A 12,927-nucleotide genomic window follows, 5' to 3' on the forward strand; every position below is an offset into this window, starting at 1 on the left:
ATATATTATTTTATAGGAACTCCCAAAGTTTCTTCCAGATCTTGCATTAACTGATGCTGATCTTCCTTGGAACAAATCTAAAAATCGTTTTCCAAACATCAAACCATGTACGTAATTGTTTTACTAATTATATTTTTTGAAATTAATTTTTAAATACTGCCAGGTCAAAATTGTTTGTATCTTTTTTGATTATACAATATGATGAATAAAGCCATTTCTTTACTTATTTCCTAAAGAAAAATATTTATGTGGAAATCCCAGAATTTTATTTTTGTTATGAAGTAGGTGAGAGATGTGTAAATATATTTTGTCTTCCATTGTACCATAATCTCTGCAACAGTCTATTATATCTCAAGTAAAGGGAGGATATCATAAAGGAAGTCCTCCCTTGGGACTTTCTCAGATTAGGCAGGCAGAGAGTCTGTGGATTAGTAGAGAGATCTGAAGCAGCAGATTGTACTCTGCAGTTACAGGGCAGGAAATAATACAGCCTCGTGGTTTCTTAGCTTTGTAATATAATCCATCTTAATTATTCTTCTTGGGCTGTGTACTCTGGAGTAAAATAAAGTTATCTAAAAGTGCTGGATCCATCTCTGGGTATGCTCACTTTTTCTTTGGAACATGATGATGCTTTCTTAAGATACTTGTAAATGTGGTCTGTAGCTGATCCAGGAAAGATCAGAGTAAATATATAGCAATTTAGAAATCCAGGATAGATTTTATCACAGGAGTCAGGAGTCTGTCTCCCTCTATAGTCAACACTGCTTCATTTTTCACTTATTAAGAAAAGAAATGCTATTATTATTTTAAGCATTAGCTGTGATGTGAGATGGGGACAATGCATTCTTCGGTTAATGTAGCCACATTCTGTGCTATTAAGTGTTGAGAACAGCTGCTCCTACTATCTGCTACTAGTTCAGGAAATATTCTGTGCTCAAGTTGACCTGAGCTAATATGCCTAAAGCAGTAGCAGAATGCATACTCAGAGTTTATCTCTTTTTGGACATATACTCAAAACTCTATTCTTCTATTGCATTATTTATTAACATATGCATCCAGCCAAGATTCAATTTGATTTTGCAATTTAACTATTTAAAATCAGTTTGAATTAATTTTGTTTACGATTACATTAAATAAAAGTATCTGTATCCAAGCAGATCAGCTCAATGAATCATGAGTTAGATTCAGATACCTGCTTTAATCCAATAATTGAATAGATTCAAGTAGGTTATTTGATTGAATCTTTTTCTAATTGAAGCTTTGTATAATTCTATTATTTTTGCCATTCCAGGATGCTTCATAGTAATATTTGTTAATATTCAGGATATGTTCTGTTGGAAACAAATAACATACTCAATTTTGAATGTATTCAGGAGAACTACATAAGGACATAGAGACATATATAGATTTAACTTGAGATGGAAAAACCAGCAGAGAATTCAATTTTCCTTCCCACAGGCATAGATAGATAGATAGATAGATAGATAGATAGATAGATAGATAGATAGATAGATAGATAGATAGATAGATATAGAGAGAGGGAGGGAGGGAGGGAGGGAGGGAGAGATCTTATTCCTTGAAAAGACAAAAGTCTCTTGAAGAGACAAAAGTTGTAAATTAAAATATTTATCTAAAAGTCTTTTTTGTTTATTTATTTATTTATTTATTTAAAAACATATATATACAGATTAAAAAACCATTAAGAAACTTATTCAAAAAGCCAGATTATTATTGTTAATGGGTATATTGCTTGATTCTGTTAAACTCAGCAATGGTTTTAATGGTTAAAAATAAAACTGAAAGAAAAAAAATAGATATTATATATGCATGTATGTAAAGAGATGGTAAATTGTTTCAAGTATGATGTTAGCATATCATTAAATGTCATATTTCCTAAAATGGTTTATCTGTATGTGCATGTATACATGTACATAGATACACTGTCTGTCCATCTATCCATATCTATCACTGTCTGCCTATCTATCCATATATACATCCATTGAAACTTTGGAAAGATGCTTTGATTTAATTTCTTTTGCACAGATAATAATAATCGAGTGAAGCTAATGCCAGATGCTTGTGTACCAGGATCTGATTATATTAATGCCAGCTATGTATCTGTAAGTTTATAACCATTTTAAATTGTAACTACATTCTTTTCCATGCCACTTTGTGATTTAGAAAGAAACATATTTTTATGGAAAAATGCATGAATTTCCTTTTACTCTCTCCCTGTCCTGCAATACAGTTACAGACTAACTTTAATCATCATCATCAGATTTTTATTTTATTCATTCAGTTCATATGCAAAACAAAAACAGCTTATTGAATACCTTGAAATATACTATAATTGTATATTTTAGTTTTCAAGAAAATGTTCCGTGATTGCCTGTTCCATCAGTTCATAAAACATTTTACTTTCTTCTGCTTTTAAGTATGATTATCATATTTCAGCTAAACACCTAGACTATTTGTCTGGTATATTTTAAGCTCTTGGAAGCCAAATACTTCACTTTAAGCTGGCAGCAGACCACTCTGGATGCATGCAGGAGAAAGATAATCGTAGTGTGATATACTGTGGAATTTGTTTTCTTTGTAAGATTCATTACTATGTGTGTAGAGAAATGCCTAATATTTATCTTTTTCTTAGTTCCAAAAAATGTATTGTTGATTTTGGATTGCAAGTAATTCAAAAGAACTAAATAACAGATTTCTAAATTTTAATTTCTAACATATGTTGTATTTTTAGCATCAATTTTTCTGCAACAAAAGAGAAAGTATGTGCCTGAGGGTTGAACTATAGAGTTTTTGGTGCTCCTTGAGCTTAATTCTTTGCTTGCAGATGTTTATTAACTAACTAGGTACCATTAGTGTCTTACAATTTAGAACTGAAATCTACTGGATTGGACTAGCTGTTATGCTGTGTCCTTAACCAATGCAATATTTTAAGAATTTGGGAGCTACATCTCAAGTAAAAACCTCTAGTTAGTTATAGGTCAAGTGGTTCATAACTATCTGTGAGCTACTTGTTTTACAATTGTGAAACAGAGAGCAAAAAAAGATATATTAATCTTTACTACTCGATGAATTCAACTTATGGATGCAAAATATTTGTTTGCATTGTTTGTTGTTTGTTGTTGAAAGCCACTGTTTTAAATAACATGCTGTACAAAATAGATGCCAGTCACTAATGTAGCTTATCAAGGTGCAAACCTTATACACAAAGCAAGATGTGAAGAATCAGGAACAATCCCCCAGTCTGTGTGCCTGTGTTTTGCGGGAGTTGGGAGGTGAGAGGTGGAGGGGGGGGGAAGCTTCATGGAATATTGAATATTTACTTTTAAAGGTTATAATGTGTAAAAGGAAATGCTATATATTTGAAAACATATCAAATTAAGAAATAAACTGATTTGTCAATGTAGCAATTCCACCAATCTTTTTGCTAAAATCATAGTTTTCTAAATTTCTTTGATGTAGCAGAAGGTAAAATTTAAGATATCAGTTTTGTTTTGTTTTACAGCAATTGTGATTATTTCTTCTGTTTTCGAGCTTGATCTGCTTGCCATTTGATTGTTTTAAAAAATTCTGCATTCTGTTACATGTAATAGTTTGTAGCTCCACTTAAAAGAAATGGGAGAACATTTAATATCAAATACAATCAATAATTTTATAGTTATTACCTAATAAATTACTCAATGTTATACAGCAGGCATATTTTACAACCAAGCCAAACTATAGTATATGTAATACATTTTCTATCAAAGTGAGTTTATATCAGAAAAAGATGTTAAAAATTAAGTATTACATATATTTCATTTTTTACCGAAAGTTCAGTTTTCTCCAGTTGATAAACTGATTTTTCCCCATTGTTACAAAATTTCAAGAAATGTTACATCTCTAATATTTTATCGTGGTGATTTTATATGTAAGTTTTGTAGAAATATAGTTTTGAAAAATCCCATTAAGGAAAGAAATCTATAATAGAATATAACATTTGAAAAGAGACATTTTACAATATGTTACAGATTTTGGGGGGTGGGGTTGTGTTGGAAGCACCAACATGCTTCTGTAGAAAAGGATTTGCCAATGACATCATCGTTGCCTGGGGGAATGCCGAAGTGGCAAATGGAGCTGGAGTGTGTGATGAGACCTCACCCCACCCCACGGCAGCAACAGGTTTTCAACATGAGCCTGCTGATTGGCAGTGCAGCATTCTAAACTCGTGAGCCACTGCGGTCCTGAGATTTTAGGTTTTTAATGTCTAATCATCACCATTTTCTAAACCACATATATAGAAATCCAAGGAATGTAGACCAGTTAATTAATAGCTATTAGAAATATGTATTGTATTCAGGAAGGGTAACTTTGAATGTCTACATGAAAGAAAACATGTTAAATATTTTACGGACTGTATAGCTGAATATGATCTTTCCTCTTTTTTTCTTTAGCAATATGTACTAAGTTTCATTTTTACCTTAGGGCTATTTATGTCCAAATGAATTTATTGCTACTCAAGGACCATTACCAGGCACAGTGGGAGATTTCTGGAGAATGGTATGGGAAACAAGAGCGAAAACTGTTGTTATGCTAACTCAGTGTTATGAAAAAGGGCGGGTAAGTTACCAATATATGGGTTATGAATGTATTTGAAGATTCACTATTATTATATATTCATTAAAATAATGGTATGATTTTATAAGCCATCATATTGCCCCCTGACTGCAGATAAGATGCCATCAATATTGGCCTGAAGATAATATTCCAGTTACCGTATTTGGAGATATAGTGATTACTAAATTAGTGGAAGATACTCAAATAGACTGGACTATCAGGGATCTAAAAATTGAAAAGGTAAGAATAGGTTTTATTTAAACTTCCATATATTCTGTGAAAATTGTAATCTGTCTGCAGCTGTAATGTCTGACAACACGTCTTATTTTGGGATCATTGTTTAAATTTCTTGATTAATATATCTTGGCTTTTATGATTCCCAATTTTTTGATGTCATCAGATTATTTTCTGTAAAGTTAGAAAAGAATATTTAGATATTCTTTTGCCTTATCCTGCTGTTGTACTATAGTATAACAACAATAAATTATGGAAAAAATATTATAAGTGTTTATTTTCTGGGAAAATGAAATCCAAAGAACAAGTTATGAAAGTATATTCATCACTATAATATTTTAATTTTTGGCAGGAAAGTTATAAATCAAAAAAGAGAGAAAACGTTCACTAGCATTACCCAGGCACAGAGGGTTATAATGAAGGGGAAAATGTCCATTAAATTAAAATATCACTTAGTAATGTGATTTCAAATTATGCTGAATTATATTGGCTGTGACTTTTACAGATGGTTTATAATGCCCAACATGTCAGTTCAATTGACAATAACCTTATGAAAAATATTCAGAAATCTGATATTTAAGAATCAGTAAACTAGGTGGCTTCATTTCTGTAATATTCCCAGTGATTCTATGATGTCATTGGTTCTTAAATTCTTAATCGCGTCAACTGCAGTTTGCCCTAGTAACAAAATTAAGACAATGAGGCACAAAATTAATGTTCCATTCCTAGTAATAATTACTGGTTGAACTGCTTATCAGGCTGTTGTAAACAATTTAGACATTTAGGTGTACGATACGTCTTAGATACCTATCTTCTTAGATAACAAATATCTTAATAAAGTGCCACCCAAAAAATCTAATTGTAGTTTATCCCAATATGAATGGCCTCTTAAAGGGTAACTAAATACTCCTCTAACTCTAAAAAAAAGTACTTTTCTTTGCGTATCTTAACAGCATGGGGATTGTATGATGGTACGTCAGTGTAACTTTACTGCCTGGCCTGAACATGGAGTACCTGAAACAAGTGCATCATTAGTCCACTTTGCAAAGCTGGTCCGAGGCAGCCGATCACATGACAACACACCCATAATTGTTCACTGCAGGTAAGCAGATTTTTAACAGATCCCATCATGTTAAATAATGGGATTTGTTTATTAGAACAGAAGCAATGGATGGAGCACACAATCTCTGTATAGATTAAGAACATTGAAATTTGTGGTGAAACCTATTTAATATACAGCAACAGACATATTCAAGAGTTCAAGGTTTCAAGTGCATAAATCCCAGATTGATAATAAATGCATAGTGAATTAGGTATAATACTGTAGCTACCATTATAGTAAAAATCTTAATCTAGAATATAACATTTACCATAAATCTAGAATTGTATTTAGGTTTTTAAAAAGTCCCTTCTGCTTTGATTAGATATTATAGATAATACAAAGCATTTACATGATGAGAAGTGATGTATCTCCAATATTATACTTACCTAAGAATAATTATTTTGTCATAATATTCAGTCAAACTGTAATCTGGTTCATTGTCGTCATGATTTTTTCCATTAAAAGTGCCAGATATTTCCATGTGTGTTTCACCTCTACTTCTTATAGTGCTGGAGTTGGAAGAACAGGAGTTTACATTGCTCTTGACCATTTAATACAGCATATAAATGACCATGATTTTGTGGATGTCTATGGACTTGTAGCTGAACTAAGAAGTGAAAGGATGTGCATGGTACAGAATCTGGTAAGATATTTAAGATACATGCAGTGGTTCAGTTCTCAGATTGCAGGTGATTTCTCAGAGTATAAGTAACTTGTTTTTCTCCTCCTTCTCCCTTACTTCCTTAGCATGGGAGAGAAATATTATGATGTAAACTTATGTACATATATCAATTTTATTTGAAACCCAGAATGTCACTGAGGAATAGATATTTGTTTCTATTTGTATCCATCTTTGAAAGTCTTAATATTTTTAATACAGTGAAATAAGAAAAGCAAAAAAAGGTCCATGTTGCTGAAATAATGGTAACAACAACTAGTGATGGTAATGGTGTTGTTATGGTAGGGGAAGGAGCACAGTAGCTCACATAGTTAGAACACTGGGTTGACAATTAGCAAGCCTGTATTTAAGACCCAAGTGGTGCTGTGGGACTGGGTGAACTTCCATCAGTCTGTCCAGCTCCTGCCTATCTAGGAGTTTGAAAGTGTGCAAACACAAATAGATGAAATATTTGGTGGGCACATTAACAGGGACATGAAAGGAGCCCCCAGTTGGACATCCCCTGGGTAACGGTGATGTTATCAACTAATCCTTTCAATCTGGAAGTGCTTTAGGGATTTCCGACACAAATGTGTGCGATGGTAGGAGAGCACTGAGAATAAAAGCAACCATTTATTGTTAAAGCCAGCACTTAATATAGATAGAGGCAGGAATGATTGACTGAAATACAGTATATATAAACTTTCCTCCCAACTTGTCCGAATGTCAGAAACAACACTCAAAATAATCCTTTGTCAAAGTTGTATGTTCTTCGCATTCAGCATATCATAGAATATGTTGCTTGAGGATTGTTCCTCATGCAAAGTGCATTACCTTTAGAAAATATATCTCTGGAGCAAACATATTAATTAGAAAGATGAGAAACTTTGCTTCAGCCCTAAAATAATAAGCATCAGATTTTCTGAACCTGTAAGCCAATCGGAAGCCACCACTGTGAAAATAAGTAGGAAACTGATGACCTTTCCAGTCTGAGGAATGTTCTAGCCCAGGGGACTCCAACCTTGACAACTTTAAGACTTGTGGACTTCAACTCCCAGAGTTCCTCAGCCAGCAAAGCTGGCTGAGGAACTCTGGGAGTTGGAGTCCACAAGTCTTAAAGTTACTAAGGTTGGAGACCCCTGTTCCAGTCAATAAAGGTGCCTTGATTTAACTAAAGTCTCATTCTTTGTTTGATGGTGCTTGTTTGGTGAATCCAAGAAAATCCTTTTCCTGGATTCATAGTTTGCACTATGCCAAACCATACTAAACCCATGTTGCAAAATTTGGGATCCAAAAGGATGTGTTATGTTAAAATATATTATATTAATATATATTAAAATATATTAAAACGTAGCACTGCTTCTTGTATCTCAAATCAGGTCCAATCATCTTAAAGCAGCTCTTCAAAGGAAAATGTCCTTTCTCTTTTAGATTAACCCTACTATTGGCAGCAAATCAGGATCTTGCCATGAGTACCTCCTTAAGGTTTAATGGGTTTGGCATAGTTTTATTTTTATTCACCTGGAAATTCAAACTGGGAAGACACTGTTATTATAGTATACCTAGAGGAATGTTCCTCAGAATTTCAAAAACCAAAATAAAAATTTCTCCAAGATTAATTTCTGTGAGACTCTGAGACATTATCTTATTCATATGTGAACTTACCACTGTGATAAAAACATGGTTCCCTCATCCTATCCCATCCTCATCCTGTATCCTTCTTCAACATATATCCTTTGAAACAGCTGCAATAATTGTGATAGAATCCTATCTAACTAGAATGAGCTCCAGAAGAGCCCCAAAATATGGATTTGTTATAAGAATGTGGCTTTTTCTAAAAGTAATCTGCGTATTAAATTCAAAAATTGCCTCAAAACAAGTTCAGGTTAGCACCAAAATATCTCTGAATAAAGCTTAACCATTTTTAAATTTCACGCTTTTTAGGCACAGTACATATTTTTACACCAGTGTGTTCTAGATTTGCTGACAATCAAGAACAACCAGCCTATATGTTTTGTTAACTATTCAGTTTTGCAAAAGATGGATTCTTTGGATGCAATGGAAGGTATATAAAAGTATTTTATCAAAAAAAAAATATTTTAAAAAAAGGTAGTGCATTTATTTGTGGTACATTTGAAAATTATGAGAAGCATTATTTATATTACTTTATTTGATGTTTTTGTTTTTAACTTTTTGGATAAAGTCAAAGGCACCAACTTTGCACAATGACTAAACTCATGAAATTCTATAGTTTTCTTCTTAACCTAATTGTTGATGTCAGCCAGAAGTACTTTCTTATTCAGAACTTTCATATCTTTCAGCCTAGTCCTCTTTTTATTCATTAATAAAATAGTATTCCCTGGCTTTGTATTTTAATTCAGTCACATTCTTTTGTTCTTGCTCTCTGTATCTTTTCCACAATAGACAGTCTATTACCTTATTGTATCGTATTTTCTTCCTTCACAAAACTGGGAGCAAAAGTCCTTCTAGTAAATTTCTTTAAGTGACAACTTTATGAGCTGATAATTTTTGGCCATGTTATAATTCATCAGTATCCAGGTTTCTACTGTAAAGATAATAAATTATTTCATTGCCCTGTTCATGGAATTGTCCCCAGTTGTATCCTGTCAGCTTCCAGATCTAATAAAAATACTTTGCCATTGGGGTCTATGATTTTGCCCTTTTATCTTATTGGTGATCTATTGGATACAATTCTTGCCTTAGTTCTGCCAACCTCATTTTTCAGATTATCACCCTATTTTTCCTCTTTGCTTCATTTCTTGTATTTTTACTCAAAACACAAAATGGTTCTTACATGCCTTTATATCACTAAGTACTTACACATATTTTTGTTTTAATACAATATAGTGTATATTGTATGTAGAGTATAAAATGTGTATATGTGTGTGTGTGTGTTTGTGTTAGTCAGTATATAAACTACAGGTTGAAAAGAACTTATATATTACATAATATATATATTATAAAAAAAGAAATATTTAATACAATATAGCGTATATTGTATGTAGAGTATAAAATGTGTATATGTGTGTGTGTGTGTTTGTGTTAGTCAGTATATAAACTACAAGTTGAAAAGAACAATTAACAAAATTACCATGATGATTGTTTAAAAACAACAACCAATAAGTAGCTTATTCTTCCACTGATAATGGAAGCATAAGAAATCCATGTAATATATTTTAAATACATACTAAACCTATATGTACAATTTAAGATTAATATGTAGAAGGTTAACCAGTATTCTCTTTCTTTTTCAGGTGATGTGGAATTAGAGTGGGAAGAAACTACTATGTAAATACACAAATGAAAATGCATTCCATTTCAGGAAATATACACTTGTGTTCATGTTGCTGTTGTTTCACAATAGGGGCCAAAATATATCCCCATCATACAAATGATTATAAACAAAAATATTTTTGTAGCAAAATAAAATTATAATAGTTGTTTTATATTCCATGTGCCTTCATAAATAATATAAATTATTAAATTATAATTTTATACCGAATAAAATCTGATTAGTATAATAAAACTGTACACAATAAGAACAACCCAGCAATATACATTACAATAAAATACACATTGCAAGAGATGCTCAGTGGGTGTTCATTTATATTATTTCTCCACTTTTTTCTAACAATAACTAATAATATATTGTAATCCATGATAAACTGCCATCATAATTATATTTTTCAGTGCTAATGAGTAATGTAATCAAAGATATACTATAAATTACATACATTTCATAAAAAAGAGGTACCAGTTATAGTTTATACCAGTATTACATATCATATGGATCAACTCTGGTTGGAAAAGAAAGTCTGTAAGTAACTAGGCACCAAGTCATAAAGCATTTAAAAAGGCTTCTGGTGGCTCCGCTCTCTCCGAAGGACGCCCTAAGGGCGCCCGCGCTGGGATTCTGTAAAAGCCGGCGGAATCAACGGCTGAAAGTACCTTCCCCGGTAAGGGGAAGGGAAAGAGCAAGAAGAAGGAAAGGTAGAGCTCTCTCTAGAGGCCCCGTTTGGGGAACTCGAAAGGGAAAGTTCCCTGGAATTCCTTCTGCAAAGCTCCAGCCCCAGCGTGTTTCTGCTTTAAGCAGACAGAGAAGAGAGCGACCACTTCTGCTTCAATTGATTGTTATGGATATTTATAAGCAGACGGAATAAAACACAGGAGATCAGTCATTTAAATTGCAAGTATTAAATCTGACTTCTATTTTTTCTTTAAAAAAAAATTTTTTTCTCTCATCTACAATCAACACAATGAAATAAAATGGCGTTTACTTGTTGAGAAAGTGAAACTGAATGGAGATTTTATCTTATTGTACTGGACTGTGGATTGTTGGATTATTTTAGTTTGTTTAAGTATTTTATAAGGGGATTTTCAGCAAGAACTTTGCCATGAAGGTTTTTTCAGAAGAATGGATTCGTGACTTTATACAGGATTATACAGAAAGAATGTATTTAATTACTCAACAATACAAATTGGAAAAAAGTGGGGGCGTTTTGGATGAGAGTTTGGAGGAAATTAACCAAAGTAATCAGGACTTGGAATATGGAATGGATGTAAAGAAGCCTTTTTTAAAAAGTTTGGATGAAAAGCCTGAATTTGTGCTACAGGAGGCTGTCTCCCGAAATGGAAAAATTCACAGGGTTAATGCTTTCCAAGAGTTCTCTTTTCGGATTGAGGGAATATACGGCAGTAACTCGTGGATTCTTGGACATAAGGAACTATTAGGAAATATTGTGACTGACTTTTCAAAAGGAGTAATGAAGGAAAGACAGAGACTAATGCATCAAAAATGGCAAGAGACAAAAGTATCATTTTTGAAAGAATTTTTTTTTTTTTGAAATATTAACAGGAAATTTTTTTAGCGTTTCTGAAAGACAATACGTAAGGAAGATTTGGAAGAAATGGGTTGATTATATGTTTTATAACCATCATAAAAGACTAGATATTTGGATTTATACTGGATTTTGACGAGGAAGGACTAAAGTTGAATAGATATTGTAATTTCTCTGTCTTGAAATTTTATAATCTGTTGTATTGAATTTTAAATAGAATATTCTCGAAAGATCTTATGTAAGAAAGACTTGGGGGGAAAATTATATGGTTATAGAAGCTATAAGGGAGATATTCTCTGAACTGGATTGGACTTTTATGCTTTAGCTTGTTTTAAATATTTTAGGATTAATTTGTTCTACTGATCTATATATTTTATTACTGTTTATTGTTAATTTTTTGAAGGATTTTGGTTATGTAAGGAGGAAGTCAGAGCTAGAGAGGGAGAATTGGTATAATAGTTTTGGGGGAAAAAATTTTTTTTAGCATATGTTTGTTTTATTTTTAACTATACCTTGTGTTTGTTCCGGGAAGCCAGGGGGGGAGCGGGAAGGGGGTTTGTGAAGGGAGAGGGGTTGGGGGGAAAGGGGGGGGAAAAATTTTTTTGTAAAACTTTTTGAATAAAAAAAATAAAATAAAATAAAGCATTTAAAAAGATAAAACTAGCTACTCTAAATTGCTTCTGAAAATCTATTGGATAGGCAAGACAGACTATTAATGGGCATTAAGAAGTACAATATGGTTTTGGGAATAACTACCGACCTATGTTCTGAGCCTGAGTGATCTTTGAAAGCCACATCGCATTAATCAAACAAGTAGCAATAACAGTAATAGAAAATGAAGAAACTAAGGTGCTCTGGAACTTTAGAATTCAAACAGACATGCACCTGCCACATAAAACCCCAGCCTTATCAATTGTTGATAAAGACCAAAAACTCTGGATAATGGACATTACAGTACCTGACAGCAGAAGAAAAGAAAATGGAATGGAGAAAAATCACAAAACACAAAGACCTGCAAATAGAAGTAGAATAACTGTGGTAAAAAAAAGCAGAGTACCAAAACTGTCTGGGCAGCTTGGGTACAATCCCAAAACATCTGAAACACGATTTGAAGACCATTAGCATTGACAAAATCACTATCAGTCAATTGCAAAAAGCAACTTTACTTGGAACAGTTTACATCCTGCGATGCTCATTTAATGTTAAACAATGTCTGCTTAGCCCAGGTCCTAAGGAAAGAGTCAATAAGTGGGCAAAAATGCCAAATCCAGTCTAAACATCTGGATGACTGTGTGACCACCCATAGCAATAATAATTCTACATGGTTTCAAAATTATAGCCAGATTCCACAAATTACCATGCATTCACAGAAAGAGACTTCAAAAAGATGTCATTCATTTCTGGAAAAGGGATGACAAGTTTAATTCAGGAGTATGTTTTACGCCTCTGGAATAGCCTTCTTG

The 12,927-nt window shown here is 32.8% G+C and overlaps 1 protein-coding gene across 1 annotated transcript in view; it reads left to right on the forward strand.

Annotated features, from left to right (window-relative positions):
- The window catches only part of PTPRQ (protein tyrosine phosphatase receptor type Q), a 122,179-nt gene extending 111,979 nt beyond the window's left edge, over window positions 1-10,200 (forward strand). Inside the window, exons 51-58 of the mRNA XM_058191656.1 lie at window positions 17-107; window positions 2,044-2,120; window positions 4,480-4,614; window positions 4,726-4,851; window positions 5,799-5,947; window positions 6,455-6,590; window positions 8,550-8,670; window positions 9,881-10,200. Of these exons, the coding sequence (XP_058047639.1) occupies window positions 17-107; window positions 2,044-2,120; window positions 4,480-4,614; window positions 4,726-4,851; window positions 5,799-5,947; window positions 6,455-6,590; window positions 8,550-8,670; window positions 9,881-9,918 (873 nt within the window). The 3' untranslated portion in view covers window positions 9,919-10,200. The remainder of the gene's footprint in view (window positions 1-16; window positions 108-2,043; window positions 2,121-4,479; window positions 4,615-4,725; window positions 4,852-5,798; window positions 5,948-6,454; window positions 6,591-8,549; window positions 8,671-9,880) is intronic.
- The last annotated feature ends 2,727 nt before the right edge of the window (window positions 10,201-12,927 follow it).

Source organism: Ahaetulla prasina, chromosome 7 (genome assembly GCF_028640845.1).
Source record: "Ahaetulla prasina isolate Xishuangbanna chromosome 7, ASM2864084v1, whole genome shotgun sequence".
NCBI classification, from domain to species: Eukaryota; Metazoa; Chordata; class Lepidosauria; order Squamata; family Colubridae; genus Ahaetulla; species Ahaetulla prasina.